We start from the raw sequence: 23,774 nt of genomic DNA on the forward strand, positions 1-23,774 counted from the left end.
ACTGATAGTTCAGCTATTATTTGAAGTGTCTATCACTGAAAACTGAATCTAAGCTGTAACTATAATCATATTCACAGCTGCAAGAAAGCAACTGCCTACATCATCTCTGCTGCTCAAACCATCCCGCGCCCATTCAAGCACTCGGAGCCTTTCCAGTCACTGGAATGTGCTTAAGATCACGTCACCAGAGCAAAAGGGCTCAGCCTAAACCTTTCTTCAGGCTCTCCATTTGTACAGCCTTAAGCCAACACTGAAACAGGAAGAACAATGGAGAGCATTTAGTTTTTTAATTAAGACCCCATCTTTCAGTCTTTTCAAAAGGACATTTTTACCACCATTCTTCTTGATTAAATGTAAATACATTTTCTTTGGCATAGCTTGGACTGCAGACTGAGATCAACACATTTTGAAATCGTTTTCTGCACCCTCTAAAATTTATAGTAGTGATTAAGCTTTTGGCTATTTATCAACAATTACTTATGTTTTCTCTTGTTATTGTCTGGCTAAAAGATTAAACATTTCACTGAAAGGCTGCAGTAGTATATAGCCAAAACTTCATTTACTTTCAAAACCCAGCCTAAATATCAACCTCACTTTATATTTCTAAAAGAAATATGAACCCTGAAATTTTCCTACTTCCAGTGAATCTTCTTCTAAACTCTGTGTTAGGCAGACTCTGCCTTCTTTCCAAAGAATTGATCAGATGTGCCTAAAATTTGCTCTAAAAAGAGCAGCACGAGCAGACTGAAGCTGCTGCCAGTGATATCAGTGTCGAAGTTCCCAGGGACCCCCTCTCTGAGCCAGGGCCCACATCCAGCTGCAGCAGGGCAGCATCCCTTGCAATATAGCACTGGTGGGTCTGTGAGCAACTCTGCTTACTCAGTTCTCTCTAGTTGTGTATAAATAAGAGCCAAGGGGGAATATTCAGCACGACGATAACCCCAGAGCAGTTCACTTCCAATTATTGTCAGAAGGTTAGTGACTGTGGATCAGATCCTGCTTTCAAAATATGCAATACACAATTATTTCCCCAAGTCTTTAGTTTAGCCTTGGGGAATGGGGAAGGGGCACAGCTATGTTTAGATCCATCAGAAAAGCAATTTTATAGCATCTAGATCAAGCAATCTACAGAGGTGAGTGAAGATTCTACCTGCATGTTCCCCAAAGCTTGTGCTTTGAGGGCATGGAAATGGTTGGAGGATGTTTTCAATCTTTTTTGTTTAAGATGGAATCCCCTTTATCAACTCTTCTCTGTGATGAAACAGTGAAAGGAAAGAATATGACAGAAAATACTATTTCACTTAAACCCCTTTTAAAAATCCTGCAAGACACACATAAGTGACTGAAGTCTAAAAACATTTTTTTATCATCTTTTTTACCATATGTTCCATTATTCCACACAAACCCTTCTTTTTATTCCTTATTTAGTAACCTAATAATTGGTAAAATTCTTGTTATAAAGAAAGTCATTTCAGTATTATTGGAGCATATTTTCATGAAACACCACCTTTTATTCACTGACAGTTTCTAAAGGTTCTCATGATCCCCACAGAAAAAAATACATTACAAAAGTACTATGAGCATTCTTAGCAAAGAAAGTGGGATAATCCATATTATTTTAAAGTTTTGTGGTGGAGTTTAATCTGACAGGCAGCTAAACACCACACAGACACTCACCCCTCACAGCAGGATGGGGGAAAAGAATCAGGAAAAAGGTAAAACTCCTGGCCTGAGATAAAGACAGTTTAACAGGACAAAAAAAAAATTAAAAAAAAAAAAAAAAGATTAAAAAAAGTACTAAACAAGGGGTGCCCAGTGCAACTGCTCTGCATTTGCTGACTGATGGCCAGCCAGTCCCTGAGCATCAGCCACCCACCCCTGGTCCATTTTCCAGTTTCATTGTTCAGTTTGCTCCCACCCAGCATGGGACATCCCAGTGGCCACTGGGACTCACCTGTCCTGGCTGTGCCTTCTCCCAGTTTCTTGTGCAGCCTCCTGGCTGGCAGGACAGTGTAAGAAGATGGAAAGCCCTCAACTTAGTGAAAGCACTGCTCAGCAACAACCAAAACACCGTTATTCTCGTCCTAAATCCATAATACAGCACTATACCAGCTACCAGGTGGAAAATTAACTCCCTGCAGCCAAATCCAGGACATTTTGTTAGTGCCCTTTATCATGAACACCACGTGGGAAGGATTTTTTTGTTTTTAAACTGACAAGCTGCTGACAACTGCACTCCTTTGCAGGAAACTGACAGCCCTGCTTGTCTGTGATCCCTGTTATAGGTCCAGTTACAAACTGGAGGAGACTGGGAACATCATCTTTGAGGAACTGCAGATTTCTTTACAAAAGGCAAGGAATAAGAATAGGCTATGCAGGATTGCTGTCAGAAGCAGCTGGATTATAAAGCTCAACAAATCAACACATGCACTGAAGATTCACATTGCTTAAGGAATAAAGGAAAGAACAAAACAAAATAAGAAAGGATACAGGGCCATTCCTTAATGGGTGGAAGAAGCCTCCACCATGAAGGGCCAAGACACTCTAGTAGCTTTGGCAGGCCAAGCATTAACAAAGACCTCAGAATTACTCAATAACACCACAAAATATTGATGAATAGAGACCTCATAATAAGAGCAAGAAGCTATAGAAGCCTAATCTTTTCCTAGTGAGATAAACAGCACCTGATTGGCTTGCAAGACTAAAATCAGCCTTTTCTAATAAATTAATTCCTCCTCGTTGCCTTTCCCAGTATCCAGACTGGATAGCTACTCTAATAATGCTGAAGAAAGGTCACAAGGAAGGTGTGAATGCTCCCAGGTAACCAAAAGTTGCAGTTAAACAAAAATCCTCCTAAAAACTAACGTAAAGCGAAAATTCTGGGCAGGTGAAACATCATGGCACCATTTTGTTAACAATTCTGCACAGCATTTTTAAAATGTCTCTGTTTTCACCTGGCCACAGTGGCATGTCCACACTGGTGTGACAGAAGGATTCAGGATTTAAGGAAAAATACCTTCCACTACATATGACCAACTTTTCTTCATGCAGGTCTCAACACCCCAAGGAAGGCAATACAAGTGGTAGCAATTTGTATATTTATATGTGAGCAAAATGGGACCTAGGACACTGTGGGCACAGCAAAAGAGTGTTACCACCATCAGATAAACAGGATAAGGGTGAGGGAATGCAAGACTGCACACAATACTTAGCTCCCACACAGGATATTATGCCGAACTAAGAAATAAACTTAGTTCTTATATACTCCAGTATTATTGTACTATTCATCAAGACATATTGTGTGACTCAAAGTTGTCAATATCCTCATTTACAATGGCTGCTCTCAGGAGAGTCTGGGATTTCTGACTCAGATTTTCCCAATTCTTTTTAATTTAAATTATAACCTTAATGTTATTAATGTTATGTTATGTTAGTATGATTATTTATATTTAATTTCCTTTTGAGTTTTTTCTTTAATAGTGATATAATTTGAACTGACACAGTAACACTCTTTTCATATACTTCAGTTGAAATTGTGCCTAAGGGCAGTGAAATTCTCATCCATAAGCTGCGTGAAGAAAAAAGCTCTGGCACTCAGAAGCCAAACACCTGCTAGAACTAGTGGTGGATCCAGATTTTTAAGAGAATTCCTGTTGCATAATGAAAACACAAAGAAGGGAAATGTGTGGGGTGATGGAATGGCATTAAAACCACGGCACTTAGGGGGAAAAAAAAGAATCCTAAACCACTATACACTACAGAGCTAAATGCTGAAGATTTTAGCATTAAAGCTGTTCATGGGTGCAATTAAAACCAGAGACTTTTGTCATGTGAGGACACCTGAACAGTGACTCTCTCATATATGGCAGGGCACTACCATGTCTTTCACTGCTCGTGACAGAGAGCTTTCTCCCCACCCTCAATATCTGTACATCTGCTTCAGGTGGCAGGGACAAATTGGCAAGTATTCATCCCCCAGAAAAGGCTGCCCTAGCACTAGTAATTTTTCCTCATTGCATACTGTTTATACACTGTTATCATCAGCAGCAGTGTGGTGTTTATCATGAACTAAAGAGGCAGAAGAAACGGATGGAATTGCTCTGCTACTGTAAATGACTACAAATTCTCATCATAGAAACTGACCTGGAAACAGGCAAACTCTCAGCCACCAAGAACTGGAATATTTTCTCAGCAGGAAAATACATCTTTTGCACAACTCTAAGATCAAACAGCCCAAAAATCAAGTAGGAGAAGCCAAAGAGCATGCAACTAAGCAACTTGGACAGATCAGGAAGATAGAAAGCTTCTGATAATCAATATCTGACATCAAAAAGCTTCTCAATGACTGAATAGTCCTGTGGGTGCCACAGGAGAGCTTGGCTAACACTGCTCTTCATCCACCTTTCTCAGCAGAGCACCAGGAGCACCATCTACCATCTTATCAACATTTCTTTAAGGAGGGGCTGCAGAGGGGGTGTATCCCAAAATTCTACTTACAAAGACAGACCACCCTGAATGAGAGTGTAAATATCCAAAGTGGTTCTCCTCCCTGTTACCTCTAGCTGATGAATCCTCTCTCACCTGGAAGAAACCAGACTGCAGAGAAATGCCACAGCCAGATGTTCACTCCCAGGCTCACTTAGCATTTCCAACAGCTCAGCACACAAATGCATTTAACATATGGTGAGGAAAATGTGATTTTTCCACTGTTAGTTTTCCACTACTTCTGATAATTTTCGAGATATTAACCCAGTTCTTTGTCTACTCTTCTTTCTCCATTGCAATAAGTCCCTTTGCAGGGTTTATGGACTGAGCAGCCTTGCACACTGAGTTGGTCAGGCACATTTTCACAATAAGGAAGCAGTTAAATGGTCATGGTTCTGCTGTAGGAATGTTGGTTTAAGGCTATTAATAAGGCACATGAGGTGAATGCCTTTCAGCCAAACGCCCTCCACGTGTGCACACCTGTTTCAGCACGATTTTAAAAAAATTCCCAAAAGAAACTGTTCATGGCACACACTTCCTAAGTCTCAAATACATTTCTGCAAATACTTTAATGGTTTTAAGCTTTTTGTGCTTTACTGGTGTCAGGAATTCTGATACACCAACCATGAGGCAAAGCATGCTACTTCATAGTAAACCATTTCTCCTTAAGAAATTACTTTTGTCTTACCATTTGTCTGCCACTTTGACACTATTGACAGTGACTTCCAGCATCATCATTCCCACCTGATGTGCTACTGCTGAAATGGTTTCCCAGACTGAGGCCCACTGTTCAAACACTGCAACTCATTTCTCCAAGCACTCTAATTTAGCTGCATTTAAATCTCAGCTCAACTATTCCTTCAGTCCAGTGATGCCAGTCTTGATATTTATGATCCATCCATTTTTCAGCTTCCTCTCCCTTTTTGCAAGGGAGAAAGGGTGGTTGTTCAAGAATATTTCATCTTTCTCTCTTGCCAGTGAAAGCATCTCAAGCAGAGCAAAGTTTTAACTGTATGTTGTACTGAGCCAGACACTATGCAGCATTAAAAATTAAATGCTAACTAGAAAAAGGTTCAATAGCTGAACAAAAACCAAACAATGCAACTGTGTGAGAGGACATACCATTAATCTGAAGATTGTTCCCTTCCTGGTCACAACTCATTAACCAGCATTAACTGACAGCATTTCACATGTATGCTCACTAATAAGCCACTACTTAGATTACTCTGCTTTAGCAGCAAACCCCAGAGCAATTAAAAGCTCACATGACAGGCACTGCAGGCATCTGTTCACTGACAGCTGTTAAGACTAATGGTCATTAGTTTAATGACTCATTTTTATTCTTCTCTACAATGTGTACAGTAATGCTGGAGGACTGATACGGTGAAGGGGAAAGGGCTCTCACTGAGGTGAGAAAAGATAAACACAGGCCCTGCTGCTGGAAAGAATGAAATAAATCCTCTGAACGAACCAGAATTGCTGAAATGTTAAAAGACACAGCTGAGCAAGTCAGACATAAAATGAAAATAGAAACTGCTAATTCCAAACAGGGTGCCTGCTCTAATCAGGGTAGTTTCAACACTACAACTTTATCACCCATTTTCCATGTCCAGCAAAGAAATTTTGTTAAGCAATTTTAAAATGATCCAAGTGATTACAGAAAGGCATTCAATGAAGAAATAAAGGATAAAAAATGGACAACACTCAGGAACACCTATAATTCAAAGGCAAGACATTGTCTAGTTTTGGAATTTAAAAATGTATGATGCCCTATTAAGTGCTCAGCATTTTCTTTAAATATTTTAAGCACCAAGTGTCTTCCTTGTGACAGATCTCATTATACAGTAATTTTAGTCTTCTAATGGTCAATATTTCAAATGCAACAAGTAGCTGGGAGGAGTGAAACAGTTATCACAGAAGGAGCACGGACAGATGGGCCCTGTGATGTATTCCTGCTCACTCGTCTTGTATTCTCATTCCAGCAGCTGAGTGAATTCCCTCTCTCTGTGTGCACTGCTCTGGGAACTTGGCCCCCACGTCCACAACACGGATTTGCCAATACATACCACCTGCATTCTGAGGGAACGGAAGACCTTCCTGTGGAGGAATATCTTCCCATCCTGTGTGGGTGTACAGAAGCAGATGTGTATGTACAATGGATAGTTCCCAGGACAGATGAACTGAGACATGTCATAAGTCATGCACTGCTTTCCAATTATGATTGTCTTTCTACAGGAAATTTAACAGAATAATTTTACTCCGGAATATCACTCTGGAGTTCCTGATGGCATAGCAGATGCATAGTAGGATAAATGGTCATTTCCTTCTCTTTACCAGCAGTTTGAAGAAGCTAACTGGAGGAAGCGATAACTTTTCAGCAGGTACCAAGTTACTGGCATTTCACTGAACCTACCAGCAGCTGAAACTTAGAGATCCACAACTGCATACAAAGCAGAGACTGTAGTTAAGCTACTGAAAAATCCTCCTGATTGAACAGTAAAGGCTGTGGAGGGACTGACTCATTGTTGCTGCCGGTACAATCAATTCTCTTAACACATTTACCTTGCATGCAAAATGAGCAATCAGCTCTAAGTGCCATGGACATCCTTTAAAGACCACTCATTCGGCCTCTCCTGCTCCAGCCAAGTGGAAAACATCACTATTTTGCTCAGAAGTACAATGACTACTAAGGAAAAGCTTTTCAAAGGCAGCTTTTATATACTGAATTCTAAAAGAGTACATGTAATCTTGGGTTCTCTCCTTGAACTTGTCTTCTGAAGAACTGTCATGCCTCTTGTAGGACATGGGATACTCTGCTCACTACTTTTAAGTCAGCAAGGGCCAGGGGAAATGTGGAGTCCCCAGCACGTGCTTCATGTCCAGGGGAAATGTGGAGTCCCCAGCACATGCTTCATGTCTAACCAGTGGTGCAAGATCATCTACTCTTGTGTATCTAGCAGCTGCTCTTTTACCACTACCATTTGCACTTAAGGTTAGACAGAATTCTTGACAGAATAGTTTAAAATTAAAGATTTACAGAGGGGCACTATTCCTACAGAATATTTTTCAACTATTCCTGAGCACTTTTGGAAGGATCTGTGGCAATAACCTCCCCTGAATTTTCTTATCCACAGTCAGCTCTTAGTTTGCCAGTACAAGCTAATGTGAGCTCGGAGGCCAACCCTAACAGCTCAGTATCTAAAGCTTTAGCATGGTTCCAGAGTCTCATATGTTTGTCTTTAGCATTCTAAGACTTTTCAAAATACAGACAGAATCCAAGAACAATGGACTGTGCAAAGGGAGGGAAATAAATTCATCTGCCCTTTTATTTAATTGCAGAAGATTCCTTTTGCCCTATACATCTATAACTTCTCAGACTAAAGACAACCACAACATTAGAAACTACTGAAGCTGGAACCTTCACAATCTGGTGAACTCGCAGTGGTGTGAAATACTGTGACCTTACTGATTCAGTTGATCTATTCTTATCCTGCATAATTATACATTTCTTCACATCCTTTTCTTCACTGCTTTGCAAATTGAAAACAATAAGAGTCTCTCTGTTAAGCCATGCTGGAGTTATCTGTGGCAGTATTCCTATTTTCATTTGCACGATTTACAGTCCTGGTCTCCTCTGCACCCTACACAGAGTAAAATGCCATTATAAGAAGCCTAAACAGCAACCATTTTAAATAACAAGATCCACATATAAATCTTAACCTGTGTATTTATCTGCAAGATTGGCTGCACTTGGAATCATCAGTCCAGAACATCTCTATTTCAGAGCCCAGTTCTTTTGGCCAAGATAGATGTTCTTTTATTGTGATTATAGTGAAAAAAGCCAACTTGCTGGCCTGACTCAGGCTGTAATTATTCTGTGTCTTTATGCAACCTTTTTATAGTTCCTGGTGGAAAGGCTGAAGGAAATCCTACACATTGCAGAAGGTCTGAAATTTTTTGCCCTCTTGCAGAAAGCCATTCAAAAATGACTGAATGAGACTTATCCCTTCCCTGTATGATTTTTCATTCTTCAAGTTGAGATAATGCAAGCAGTGATTTCCCACATTTTGCACTGCCCCAGCTTTAATAACAAAGGTACTGACTGCAAATTATACTACTAAAAAATACAACCATAAAAAAAAAAGAAAAACCCTGATTACCTACTTATATAAAACCCTCAAAGAAGCAGCTACACACTTTAAAAGGAAGTGTGGGACAATAATTAAGCCTCCAGTCAAAAGTTCTAGGCCAAGAAGATTTAATATGGTCTCTAAATCTCAAAACAGTCCAAAACTCTTCATTTCTGCCATTTACAAACATGGAGTCATTCCAAATTACCTAAAAGTTGTAAGAATCCAAACCAATACCTATTCTAAATCAGTGTGTCCTGTACCACTACTTCCTGGGAGGCTGGGGGCCAAAGACACGTAGGAAAGGGAGGGTCTCCCCCACAGTTCTTTACAAGGTATAGAAATTATATCTTTAAAAAATCTAGCAATGTAACAGGAAACCTTGTGCTTAAATCCTCATGTCTACTGTGAGTGGACAAATAGAAAATCAGGGCACCCCAGTTAAATAAATAATCCACCTATTGCTACTAATTATATTTTTCTCTTCTCATGTAGATGAAAACCAGCCAATTTGTACTATTTTCAGAATAATATTCAAGGAACAGAGGAAGTTATGTACAGCACATTTTAAACAAAGTCAAAATACAGAAATCAAATTCAACAGTTGAGGAAAGTTTTTAAAAAATTAAAGTTAATAGAATAAACCCTCCTCTGTAAATCTCTTCTTATAATTTCCTTCAGTTAAAGACAACAACATATTGGATTTAAGTCCATACATAACATATCAAATGATTTTTTTTACAGAGGATCTATTCATAGCAGTTTGTATTTGCAACATATGCAGCAAATTATACTATTAAACACTTAATCCCAATAAAGTTTAAATTTCACCCCTAACAATAAAGCTTGTACAGTTCTTGCTGTACTTGAAATCAGATTCTAGAAATAAACAATAAAAGTCATAGGTAGGTATCATGACAATTAATAATTGAACACTTGAGATATATTTGAAATACAGCTGGTTATGTGGAAATGTTCTGATGAAATATTAAGACTAATCATCACATTTTTTGCAGTTGGTAAATAAAAAAATATAGAATAAACATTACCAAGATGTAGGAAAACATCAGCTAGGTGAGAGCCTTGCAATTCAGCTCACATGCCTCTGAAAACCAGGAGCTCTTGTGTGCCCTTCGGAGCAGCCAGGACTGAGCCCACTGAGAGCCCCGTGCAGCTCCAGAGCCTTGGGGAGCAGCTGAGCCTCACCAGCCCTCATGAAAATCCAGAGGGAAAAATCCCTTCTGCAGCAGAGATCCTCTGGTCCTGACAGCCACAGGAACTGCACTGCTAGGGCAGCTCTCCAAAAAGAGCAACAGACACAGGTCAGCTACACCAGCATTTTAAAAGCTGAACAGAACAAGTATCAATGAGGAGAACTGGACAAATTCAACACAAATCTCTGCACAGAGTAAAGAGTTGCTGAAAGCAAGATCCATTGGAATCAAGAATGTTCCAAGAAATCCAAATTGTATTTCTTCTCAGATGCTCCATACATTATTTCTGACCTATCTGGTGCTAATGATGCAGCTCTGAACAGGATTTTTTTTTTTTTCCTAAGCTACTTTATTAAAAGAGACAATTCCAACACAAAATCATGCAAGCAGGCCTCTATTTTACAAAACTTATCATGCCACTGCAAGTCCCAGAGCAGGTATTCAGGCTAGCAAAATGCATCACCCTTCAACATGAAGCATCATTCCTCATTTTTCTCACCTCATAATCTTATTCAGCTGTGAAAAAAGCTCTGATTGTGTCTAATTTCTCAACTAAAGATAAGGCTGGGGTAGGTAAATCATCGTTTTATGCAGCAGCACTGTAACTTATATATAGGGAAGAGCCCATCAGGAACTTGCAGCTTTCTAACACTTAATTCAGACTAAAATTCAGCTGAAGACAATCTCAGTTTTCCTGAGACTTTGTTAGTGCAATCACATATGCTACACATGCATGTATTTCCATAGAGCGTACACATAGGAACAAAATTTAAAATTTCCGCAGAGAATTGAGACATGGCACACCTGAAGCAGAGAGTTGTACTTTTCTAGGGTTTTTAAATGCTCTTCATGAAAAAAAGTGATAACTTTTCTCTGCAGGTACAGGAATAGACTCTTTGACAGGTATTCTGTGCTTTTGAATTCACCTAAAGATGCAGATGTAATTTCTCAGAATACTGACATCTAACTCTTTCAAATCCATCTATCCCAGCCACTGAAAAAAGAATTGGGTCCTTCATCATAAGAACAGGTTAATGAAACTGGACCTGTCTCCTATCAGCTGGGGAATCCCATTACTGAAGTCAGTAAATTGCTTTGGTAATGTGGAATAAATCCATGAAAGTGTTCAGAGCAGCCTGATTTTGGGAAGAGCTGGGAAAGAACTAGCAGGTGCAAGGATGTTGCACTTAAAAAAACTCTCAAGAGACTGGACAAAGTTGATGACATGGGAAACTTGGGTTGCCAACTTTCTACATAATATATAACTCTGGGAAAATTAATTGGATTATGAATGTCAAAGATAGAGGCCATCCCATTACTGAAAGATAATCTAATTGAATTTTGCCAATTTTATCTGAATGATTATTCTCCAGATGAAGAGCTAGTGTCACTTTTTCATTGCTGCTAGTCTTTTTTCTTCACTTCTCAGCTCACTTCTTTCACAGACCCATCTGGAACTAAGAAACCACATTTAGTGGAAACTTCCCCCAGCCAAAGGGTTGGTTTTGTGCAGTCAGCTAAGCTTTCTCCACACTTAGTGGAGCTCTTCTTAAGACAAGATCATCCAAACTCAGCATCCTTACTCTCAGAGTAAGACAATGTTGAGTGGTAACAGTGGAACCTAAAGGTTGGCTTTGAATATTCTGACCCAGACATGCACATCACTAGTTAATATTTGCATTATTCATTCACATTTTGTGCCAGAGGAATCTTACTCCATGAGTTAAATGTTATTCATAGCTCAAGTCTACATTCAAAATAAGACTGGGCTAATATGGAAGCAAAGACTTATAAAAATTGAAAACTCCCTTTGAAACACATGCTTTCCAGTAAGTGCAGCTAGCAAAATGCAAAACACTGTCAACATTCCTACACCATGATGTCAATTTTCATCTGCACAGACAAAATGCTGCTACATGTAGAAATCAGCTCTGTCTTCCTCACTGGTGGTGTACTCGTGTCTCCCTCTTTTCACTCTCAGAACTGCACCATGCAGTGGAGACTGCAACCCCTTAAAAGGTTCAGAGACATCTTCTGAAGATAATAATTCCAGCAAAAAGCTGCATTAGCTTTTAAAAAATGAATTTCAACATTCAGCTTCAGTTCTCCTGAAAAACAATGCACATGCTCTAAGGATCAATTTTGATGTTCGCCTCTACAGCAGTTCAGAGGAACTCCTGCCAGCAGGGATGGAACCATAACACCTGATGAAATGGTTTCAGTGACACAAAATAAAAAAGTGACTTGTAACAAAAAAGGAAGTCACTTCAACTCTTGCAAGGTTTATAAGCAACAGGAAAATTATCTTTATTATTTCTGTTGTTTTTTGGTTTGTTGTGTGTTTTTTTTTTTCCCAGAGAAAAAAATACAGCCATTTTTTCAAGAAAACAGCTGCAGGCACCACTTTTAAAAGCCTTAACAGCTATATGATGAAGAGATGGACTGATTCACACCACACTACAGGAAACATGATGGCCAAGTAGTTAGCACTACTAAAATTCAGCCTCAGTTTGCTTCCTATGGGCAGGTCCTCCTCCAGAAAAACTCCCACTGATGTCTCAGGCAAAGTGCCTGCAGACTTCACTTGTTACTCAAATGCAGAATGCTGTACTGGTGAAGTAGAAAGCCTGCATTTTCAAAATAAGGTCTCACTTGTGGCACAGGAATCTCATGAAGGATCTTTTTCAGAACCAAAATCTTGTAGAGCTTGGAGTGCAAGAGCCCTCATACTACCACCGATTTAAAGTGAGCTTTTGGCAGACAAGAAATAAGACACTCAACAGTACAGGTGAAGAGGAGTAGGTCTTTTCCTCAGTATTCTCAAAGACTGGCCGTAACATTTGAAATAGTAAAAAAGAAAGTTTATCATTCCTACATTTCCCCCATTTCTAAAAAGTGGCGTCTATGTGACACATTACAGATGGCTCACAGAGATCTAAATTCAGCAATAAAAATAAGCAATTGCAAATAAATGCATCACTGATGTCTGCTAAGGACATAATTCAAGCAAGTTCAAAAGATCAGAACAAAACCCACATGTTTTGTTATCCCAACTAAGGCCCTTCTCGAGATGGTTATCTACAGGAAGAATTTTTCTCCAAGAAAAGCTTAGTGTTCTGAGAACATCTCTGTTTCCCTTGGAGAAACCATGCAAGTTGGGTTTTTTAAATTAAAATTAAATTATTAATTTTTATTTATGAGTTAAACAAAATTTTCCCTTTTATTGTCACATTGCATAAAGGAAAAGCTTTAAAAGGTTGGGTGTTAAGAACAGGTGATGCTAATAGGATATTGGAAAGGCCCATGAGACTTACAACATTAAGTAAAATGTATTTGCCCACTGATCTAATTGCTTACTAATTTTCAAATCTATTCCCACCAGATAACTAATGGCATTTTAAGCCCAGCTCCTGGCATTAAAAATACATTTATAGTTCCCTCCTAGCAGAAGACAAACAGCTGCATGGTAAAACCCCATATGTTAAGACAGCATTCTGGAGGTTTTCCTTATAGTTTTAACCAACCTATTGTGTTCCAAATTTAACTGGAAGAGAGAGGAAAAGGAAACGGGAAAAGCATTTGGGTGTGCAGTTTTACACTGAGGGGAAGGCAAGTGCTCTCTCATGCAGGGAAAATGTGTGGAATATTTGTGCTTTACAGAAGGACTGATCACATAATGGAAGTGGAACTTATGCTAAGCCATCAGAAGCTGTTTATTCATCTTCCTCAAGAAAATACTAGTGTTTGTTTAAAAACAAGAAGCTATTCCAGTAATTAAGCCTGACTTTCCTTGCATACTTGAAAAATCATTCTAAAATTCTAGCATTTGAAAATATATCAGAAACAGCCTAAAAATGTTTGCATGAAAAAAAAAATAATAACAATATAAAAATAAAAAATATTCCCAGCAGACACAAAGAAGTTCAGAATGGAGGCATCCATTTAGGTTTAGAACACGTTCCCATGTCCAGGACAATTGTCCAGATACTCCTGGAGTTTGGAGCATGTATTTCTTTGTTCATTTTTAAGTGATGTTCATAAGTGACATAAATCTAGAGCTGGTTCCAGTTCAATGATACTCAAGTGTTGCCCGAGGAACACCAAAATGACCTAAGAACAGCTGAACTGATTCAGACCAGGGAACCATCCAGTCTATCAGCTTCCAACAGCAGCCCATAACTGGACACCCAAAAAACCATGTCCGGAGCAAGAATGCTGCAATACTTTCCTGGACTCACCTTTCCAGCCTGCTGGGGTTCATCTGTATAGTACTGAAGTGGATCTTCCCAGTACTCATCCTGTCTCCCCTGACATCCACGTAACCTTCTACTCAAAAAGTATGGGAAGGAGTGCCAAATATCATAATCATTACATGGGAGAAAGCCCCACTTCATTGTTTTCAATCTCCACCTTGTAGTTTTACTTAAAGGCACTCAGTTCTTTCACTGAAAGAAAGAAGTTGCCAGCTGATTCCTGCCTAACCTTTCCACCCCATTTATAAAGGGATTTGAGCTGTATACAGTGCACCAGCACAGGCAAACCAGGAATTCCTACAGTGAAAGGATGGCACTCTTTGCTTTGTCTTACACCTCCCTTTCAAAGTATTTCCTAACATTCAGTTAGCACTGTTAGCTGCAGTTAAAAGTGAAAAGACTTATCTGAGAATCACCAGTCTAGAGGAAACACATAATTTTTCAGTCGCATAAAGCACCTTATATTCATTCAAATAAAGTTATAAAATAAGGGGACAAAACCAGGGCCTGTTCAAGCAGTCTTATCAGTTAGTGGCTTTAGCAAAATCCCCAACGTAGCATAAAGCACACACAGCCCATCTCTCTAGGGATAGATGCATTCTCTGTCCTGCTTTCAACAGAAGTGCTGATGAGATCAGCTGAAAGAATCCACAATGTGCCACATGTACCTGGCAGTTTGCAGCAAGGATATTGCCTAGCAGGCAGACAATACTCCACACTACTGTGCTATTGGGTTTTTCAGCCAACATCCATGTTACTCAACCAGGGAATGGTTTAAAAGTATTTGAAGACTCAAGAAAACAAAACACCAAATGAGTAATGAGACCCTGAAAACATCTAATAAGAGAAGACTCTCAGGAGAAGAAGACAAATTATATATTAGCATATTTCTTTTGTTGTACATCCACAGAGAGCACTGAACTTGTTCAGCCTTCTGCTTCCACACCACTGCTACACTATAAGAGGCTGCAGTAGTCATAAAGAAAAGAAAATGTCCACCAGAAGAGGCAAATCAAAATTAATCAGAACCAGTACCTGTCTCTTCACACTTCTCCATCCCAGCAGATAGCCTGGAACAGCCACTTACATAAGCAGGGAAATTGCAACAAAAACAGGGGGGGTTGGAGTTAGTTAATTTCTTGCTGAGTCAGCCAGCTGGGAATAAAGCCAGTTCCTGCAATCTTCTCAGAGCTTCAGCAAGGTGCATGCCAGGAAACACTTATTGCCAGAGACTGAAGAAACACAATCCCTCACTCTTCACATTCTGCAGCAGTGCAGGTGTGTCCATGTCACCTTATTCATTGCTTCCAAAAGGCAGGAGATCAGGCAACTAAAACTCTCCTCTACACCTTGGTTTACCATGCAGTGAGCCCCTATAAGTCCTTTCACAAATACACTGTAAATGTTGCCTGGTTTTGCTTGCATGCACTAACAGGAGACATCATCCTATAAATTTTAAGCAGCTTCAATTTTTTGGCAAAGCACCTGATGACAGAAAAAAACACCATTACATAAACACAGAAATATATGTTTCAACATATAAACAAACGTTCCACTTATTTAATGCTACAAATCAGTCTCATTAAGCAGTTGGGACCTCCCACCAGGACACCAATGACAACCATGAAGATACAGCAACAATCTAGTAACTGCACTCATAAATGCAGTTTTAATATTGCTTCACAATTTTGTTGAGCTAACTTGAATTCACTGTGTTTCTAGTGCATCCAGAAGCATGACAAACTGACAATTCTTGGAAACCACATTTCTCAAAACAGTCTGAAAACATTGTTCTCATTTTCCCTCCATAATGATGTTAAATCTAATAAATACAAAATTAGAAACAGAAATAACATTGTTGCTAAACACTTTATGTAATATGCTGTCTGGAAGGGATTTGTTAGGCCAAGTTCTCAAAAACTGCCCTCTCTTTATAAACACATGACTCTCGTACTTGCACTTCTCAAGTATTATCAAATATGCACTTGAGTACTAGAATTCACACACCAGAAACCTATTATTTCAAAAGAATTTTTAGGGTGAAAAATTTGGTTTAATCAGCTAAATATGATGAAAAATAAGCCAGACTTTTTAGAAGTGCCTAAGGCACCTAATGCCTGGCACCCGTTAGGTTAATTGAAATTTACCTTGTTTTGAGAAATCCAGCTAAGCATTTACCAAGGCAATTGAGTACTTAACAGTGTTTGTGTTTAACATCTCAGGTCTTACTGAAAGTCATCAAAACAAAGACTCCACAAACCCTTCTGAAAACACTGCTCTATCTGCATTAATTCAGTGCTCTTGTATGGCTGTCATCATTCGAAAAGGAGTTCACAGAACTGTCCTTCCTCCTACAAGTTGAAGTGAGGGAATTTTGAAAATATGCCCCTTAAATGCAAGGGCACTTGACAGTCTATAGTCTTCAGCTAATATCAAGTTCTTCCCGTACAGGAAAGGAAGTTATGTGCATGATTTCAAAACCTAAAGGAGTTATTGTCTATCACTGACAATAAAGTGAGTGCATGGAGCACATCAGAACTGCAGTGCTGTACAGTTCCTGTGTGGGACTCAGCATTCTCTGGAATTGCCATGGCTATATCCAGTGTCCCCTCTGGAATGTTGTGCTTGCTATCAATCTGTACTTCAAAAACAAACCCATTCTTTCACCGTGCACAAACTGTCCCTGTTTTGCAGAGATTTTACCTAATAAGAATGACACTGGAATTGTTCAGGTGTGACTGTGTTGGATTGTGCACAGCCACAGAATTATCATCAGTATTGTTAACTGTATAAAACTGCACAAACACATGGATTTGACTAAAGTACAACATCTGCACAATATGATAGAAGTTATACCTGAGATTTCTTTCGTAGACTTACAACGCCAACAACTGTAGATGTGTGATTATGAATCTGCTTCCACTATCACTGAATTCACTTTACTACTTTACCGCAAGCCATATTGGAGCTCCTGGGGATTCAGGCAAGCATGGAGAAATGTTTAAAGAAAAGCTTCAACCACAAAAACTGAATATAAAGACAAATATGTGAGCCTACAGGTTATAGAAGTAACAGCAAATAAAAAGAACTCTGATTTTAAAATGTATGTTCTTTTGAAGCAAAATGCATTATATTGGATGGCTAAATCTTGAATTCTGGATGAAGAGTAAGAGCTTTAATATCAGTACAATCAATCATGTACATTTTCTGTGATGCAAAGGCAGGAACGGAATTTGGTGCACTGTGCAAATCTACCACCTCAGTGCTGTTTATGCTCCAGTTTGGTAAGGAATGTGAGGGATGCAGCTGCACCGAGCAGATCTGAACGAGTAATTATCAGTGACTAAGCATTCAAGTGTCTTCTAAACCAAAGATCATCCTAGAGCCATTCCTTCATTTCTTGACTACTCTTTCAAGAGAAATTAGAAGCCACTGGCAGTTTTTAGAAATTATTCCTACTCTTGAGGCTCCTCTAAGTCTCAAGATTCTTGAATACCTGGTTTTGGAAACAAAAATATGCAGCTCTACACACAACTTATCTGAGAACTTCTGTCCAACTTTCAGTGTAACTTCATGAGAAATTATCATAATGAATAACTTAGATAGTAAAGGGGTGCCTTCATTGATGACATCTGTACTCTTGGTCCTATCCCACAGCTGACTTTAATTTTTTATGACACATTTATAAAGTAATTATTCATACATAGTTTGTGTCTCAAGTCACAAGAAACATCAACTGTTCAGGCAATTCCACTATTGGATTGTAAACTAGGGGTAACAGCAGTTCAGATTCTATGAGCACTGGCTGAGCAATCATTATCAGTCATAAATTTAAAGCACATTCAGAAACTTAAGCATAAGTTTTCTGGTAATGCAGTCACTAAGTTGCAGCCTTGTCAATAGCAATGAATATTTTAAGTCAGAGTACTTGTACAGAGTCTCAGATGTGTTATTTGTCTTTAGAAGCAGCAACTCAATCATCACACTAAGAATAAAACCACAGGCCTTTTGAGGCTGATGGCAAAACTCCAGATGGGTGCAGAATTGCCACCTGCCTACAGAAACAGAACACTGCTTCAGGTTTAACTCGGGACTTTCCAATCTCACCCTGATATTTCTGATCAAGGTTACTGGAGACTTAAGAATGTTGTATGGCATGTAGCTCAATCTATTTTCTGGACATCAGTGTGCAATACACTGAGTGACTGTAAAACAATAATCCAAAGGTTTTCCACAAAGATGGTCTCCAAGTCCACTATGTCATATAATGGACATCAGATTTTTGGCCTTGCACAGCTCAGCCTTAAAGACATTTACTATGTTGGTAGTTTTTGGCAGATTGGTTATGGCAGAATCATTTTGAAGACAATAATGTTTTCAGTATGTATATCCTTCATTTCCAAAATATCACAGATAGTTAGAAAAGACCATAATGCAGGCAGGGATTGCAGGAACATAAATCATGGAAGCAACCAACAGTTTATTGAATGAATATACGACCTATGAAACTTTCCCTTCCAAAGAAACCAAGACTTAATGCTGCTTAAATATCCAGACATGGTGTCTTTGCTGTTACTCCCTCTGCACACATTACCAACACCATGGTCTTTGGAGACAAAATGCACTAACTTGTAGAGGGTTTAATTTGGACTATCAGAACCTAAGAAAATATCAATGTATTCCTGATTTGAAAACAACATACCAGAGAATAAATCTAAAATGAATCCATGTGTAAAATTCTTGATACATATTTGCCCATACAAATCTGATAGCCATTATTTCTTCCTGCCAGTAATCCGTTAGTGGACTATATACAGTCCTACATACATTTCATAACAAATATAACAGCATCTAGTTGAATGGTGTAATAAAATATCATCACAAGGTTAAGAAAGAGTTGATTACCAGGATGAACATCCTGCCTTTTCAATTACCAATATGAAGCAATGTGTACTCAAGAGATCACTTCAAAACAGCAGAACTGGACTTGGACACTTTATTTTGTTAGCTTAACCTTCTCCTAAAATCTGTAGAATTAATAGCTCTCCTGCTACAATGTGAGGAAAAATGAGGAGCCTTTTAAACAATATTTAGCAATAAATTCAAGGCTAGGGATGTAGTTAACATTCCCAAATACACAAAATCTGTAGAATACAGTAACTTCATTGGGTAGAGTCATCATTTAAATCTTTAGAAACAATGAGTTATTCCATGTTGCTGCTACCATTTGATAGGCAAGTTGTCTTGTTTGTTTTCAAGAAAAACATACATATGTAATCTGCTTGTATTACCACTGGCTTTAGATTAATGCAGTTCCATTAATTTCATTTATATTGGCACATACAAGAAAAGGTCGGCTCTGAACTTGCAAAAGAACATGGCCAAGCCTTACCCACAAGGGATTTTTCCTGAGTGATTTATGCCACTGCTCTTGGTCACAGAGCAGATTTAACAATCAGGCAGCTCAACAATGCTCAGGAGTAACCTATTCCCTGGGTTATCCTAGGAAACCTCATTTACCTACTAGTATAGCAACTAATTTGCCATTGACAAAATAATTTTGTCAAATTTGAGACACAGCACATCTGCAAGGGCAGAGATAATTTTGGAGCCCAGCTAAACACCACACTGCTTATTACCACACTGTGAAGGATCAGAAAGGACTCCTATAACCAAAGTTAAGTTCCATTTCTTCTCAGGAACAGCTACCTCTTTTTCACAACTTCTCATGTTAAAGTTTTCTTTGCATTATATTCCTACCACATTTCCACCACATTCTTTTTAAATGGACATTTTTTTTAATTCTATACCTGCCTCAAGCAGGATGAAATTAATCAATTGCACATAAGTGATATAACATAGACTTGTGACCATGCCCAGCATCCAATTGTTTCTAATTGATTAGCTCTAGACATAAGCACTTTAATAGCCAAAAATAACAGAAGTGGAAGTTATGGTACAATATTAGGGTAAAATGACTGTGTGTGGTCCATTTAGTATGGCCCCAAGCAACCAATTAAAGAATTAATGGTTATTGGATACCAAAAATGTTATGTTAAGTAATATAAAATATCTTTAATGTGCCTAAAATTGTGATAAAACACCTAAAACTTAGGAGCAAAAAGGCCTCCTACAAGATTGGGGTTAAGTGCTAATGACTCAAATATGCCAAATAGATTACAGTATTTTAAAGGACAATCAAGACCATAAAATTTGACCTGGATTGAAGTGTTCATAAAGCTACTCACAATAGCCAATTGATTACTACAATGTGTTTAGGTTGTTTTCATTATAAAGAGACAAGTGAAGCTATGCCAAACCATTTGTGGAGAAGAGGAAACTATGCCACTACTGGTTCCAGCTGTGCAGTAAGAAAAATGTGAAAGAAAAAATACAAGAAAAATACTTTAAAAGCAAAAAAATGGTCCCCTCATAACCAAAAGGCACAAAACCAAAATTAACATGTCCCTTCTCTGAGCTTCTATTCTTATCTTAAACAGAACTATTAATGGAACTCCATGAACTATTTCCTGAGTGTTTTATAGGGCTGGTTATTACAGCATCACTCAACTGCTTTCACACAAAAATACAAGCTGAACAGGCTCAGCAAATCTGTAACATGTCCTTGTATAAGAAACATGCAGGCAAAAAGCAGATCCCACCGTGGCCCTATCTGCTCAGACATGCGTTGAATACACTGTTTTACTGCACAATTGACACAGATGCAAATTTTTACTTTAATAGCAAGTTCTTTACTCAGGTAACCAGTGCACTAGTTAGCTGTAAGCATATCCACAGAGAGATGTTCATCACCTGCCAAATCACTCACAGCACTCAGCAGTGCTACTGAGGATGCAGGGGAGCCCCATTCCCACTACCTTGAACCTCAACATCCACCATAAACTGACCACAGCTTAATCAGCTCTCTAGTACAGTCTCCTCAGTTCTTCATACTCCTTTTGATATTACTTTAGTCTGCTGTAGTGTTCTTCAATTCAAAATTCTTCAGGATGTATGTTTATGTATGGCCCAGCACATCAGTCTCCACTTCTCAGCATTGCAATAGTACAAACAGCACACAACACTGATTTTATTTAATGAATTTACTTTTTTGTTGAAAACTACTACAATGCCTCAAAAAAAAAGTTCCTATTTATTATAAAAAAATAATTCTCAGTTTATTTAGCCATCTTTTTCTCCTGATTTATTGGATTTATGTGTATTTATGACTGAAGAATCCTTGAAATATTTTGTGCAGTGGGAACTATCAGTATAGAGAATGACATACTGTAACAACATCTCTGCAGCACACCAGCACACCATATTTCTTGAAATACTCACCTCTTGGAACTGATTAGGCTCACGTGTCAGGCAATAGATCAGATGGCAACTATGATTTTTCCTCCATGGTTCCTGTACTCATTGAACACTTGGAGCAAAGACCTTTTTGGGCCACCTTCCCTGCTTTCCCACTTCCAAATGCTTTAGATGTTTCCACCGAGGTATTTCTATAACCCTTGTTGCTTACAGCACCTTAACATTTATCAGGTGCTTAAACTCCTAGGGGCAAAGAACAGCTGTGCTGCCTAGAAAGACCCATGGCATTTCACATCTGGAAAGATCTCCCTTTGGTCACCCTTCAGTATAGTCAGCTAGAGCATATTAGGCAGGAGAGAAAATATTTATTTCCCACATGAATATCTTTGAAAGACTGGTGAAAGGAAAATGTTCTCATTGGGAAACTTTTAATTACAGAGCAGCTCCTTCAGCAGTTTTCTGGTTTAAAACAGTAATGCAAAGTGTGCAGCAAGATCACCTGATACAGGACCAGAAATGACAACAGCAACAAGTTCATTACCTACCTGTAGGTGAGCATAGAGAGCAAAAGCAAACCAAGTGATCTCCCAGGACAGCCCAGTGGCTTTAGGGCTGGCCATCCTCATGCCTTGGGGCTCTGCCGAGAGAAATTGTTTCAAGTTACAAACAAAATCAAGTGGGCTCCGCCAGAATTTCAATGACTAAAGCAAAGCGGGCCGGCCGCTGGAAGCAGTGCAATGCAAACACCGCAGTGCTGCGCTGGCCAGAGCGGCAGGCGCGCAGCGCATGCCATGAGCACAGCCTGCAGGGTGAGGCAGCTCCAGTTAGGGCACAGAAAAGGACCACGAGGAGAGGGTCGGGGAAGCTGGCAACAGTGGACAAGCTTGATTATTTCCTGCACGGAGGAGAATTTATCAAACTGAGAACCCCTCCCACTCTGATCTCTCAAATGTAAAATCCGAGGAGCATAGAACTCCTGATGTACTTTCCAGCACTTTCACCATTCAAAGATGAAAGCCCAGCCCCGGGATTTCAGCAGTCATTTGCACTGCCTTTGAAAGCTCAGAGACTAAACAATCAGGGTTTAAGAAGAGTTCAGAAAAAACCAAAAATCCATCAAATTAATGATCATCAAAATTACAAGGCCAGCACGGGCTTGTCAATTTAAAATTGCCAAAAACCCCACCATGTAATAATATTACTAATTCTGGTAATTTCTTGTGCCAATGCACCTTATTGCCTTAGGCTATACACTACCAGAGTGATCTCAAAACAGTGCAAGTTTCATGCACCCCCAATACACACACGAACAGCCCTCCTTCCCCTCAGCCACCACCCCACAGGTTTGCCAAATCGCACATTGACTTCAAACTTCTCCTTCAAATAAAGTACTCCTTTGTAAAAAAGCAGGCATCCCAAAGGAAAACCATCTATCCAAACAGCTCTTGCACCTGTTCAACCGAACATAATTAAGATTCCTTACAGAAAGAAGCATTTTATTCCCTCCCTCCAAAACAATCGTAAAGTTCCCCTCCGTCCTAAAATCATTAGCACTCCTGGATGCTTTTGTCGTTTAAAAGTATCAACTATGACAATAAAAGAAAGAAGACTTATTTTCCCCCCGTGTCCAGGCGTTGCCGAGAGCCCCAAGCGGCCGAGCACACAGGCTCCGGTATTTCCCAGGTGCCGGTGCTGTGCTCCCGGAGCGCCCGGAGACTCCTCCGGAGCGCCCCTCGCCCAGCACCGCGGCCGCCCCCCTCCCCTCGCCGAGGGAGCCCGCTCGGGGCCGAGGGTCGGGGGCTGCCCTGCCCCGCCCCGGGCGGCCGCCGAGCTCACCCACCTGGTGCGGCGCGCCGGGCAGCGCGCAGCGGGGCCGGGAGGGCGGCGGGGAGCGGGCCGGGCACCGCCGGCGCACGGGAGAGCCTCGCCTGTCACGGCACCGGGGATGCAGCATCCTGCCCCGCGAGCGGCGGCCCCTCCCTCACGCCAGGCTCCAGCCCACCGCCGCGCCTCAGCCAAGGTCCTACAGGCTGCTGGCAGCGGGACGCCCCCGCCCGCCCGCCGCAGCCCGGCCCCGGCCGGAGGCGCCCGGGCGCCTCCACCTGCGGCGCGGGGCCCGGCCCGGCCCGGCTCCCGCTCCGCGGCTCGCCCGGCACCCCCCGCGCAGCCTCTGCCTTCCCGGCCAGCGAGAGCGGGCGGGCGGCCAAGCGAACCCGTTCCCCACACCCCCGCTCCCCCCCGGAGGCACTGGCGACGCTCCGATGTCGGGGGCCGAGACCCCGGCAGCCCGGGACCAAGTGGTTCGTCTTCCCCCGAGGGGCAAAAGCTACCGTGAAGTCAGCCTCCGAATCTGATGCAAAGCAGCTTCCAAAACC

At 40.3% G+C, this 23,774-nt stretch overlaps 1 protein-coding gene across 2 annotated transcripts in view; it reads right to left on the reverse strand.

Moving 5' to 3' along the window:
• ADAMTSL3 (ADAMTS like 3) overlaps positions 1-23,774 on the reverse strand; it is a 177,417-nt gene that overhangs the window by 148,022 nt on the left and 5,621 nt on the right. The window contains exon 1 of one of the 2 annotated variants that reach the window (XM_068203801.1): positions 21,945-22,034. In XM_068203801.1, coding sequence (XP_068059902.1) covers positions 21,945-22,025 — 81 coding nt within the window. In that variant the 5' untranslated portion in view covers positions 22,026-22,034. Of the gene's footprint in view, positions 1-21,944; positions 22,052-23,774 lie in introns of those variants that run through there. The other variant, XM_068203800.1, reaches the window with a different exon arrangement.

This window comes from Anomalospiza imberbis, chromosome 13 (assembly GCF_031753505.1).
Source record: "Anomalospiza imberbis isolate Cuckoo-Finch-1a 21T00152 chromosome 13, ASM3175350v1, whole genome shotgun sequence".
Taxonomy (NCBI): Eukaryota; Metazoa; Chordata; class Aves; order Passeriformes; family Viduidae; genus Anomalospiza; species Anomalospiza imberbis.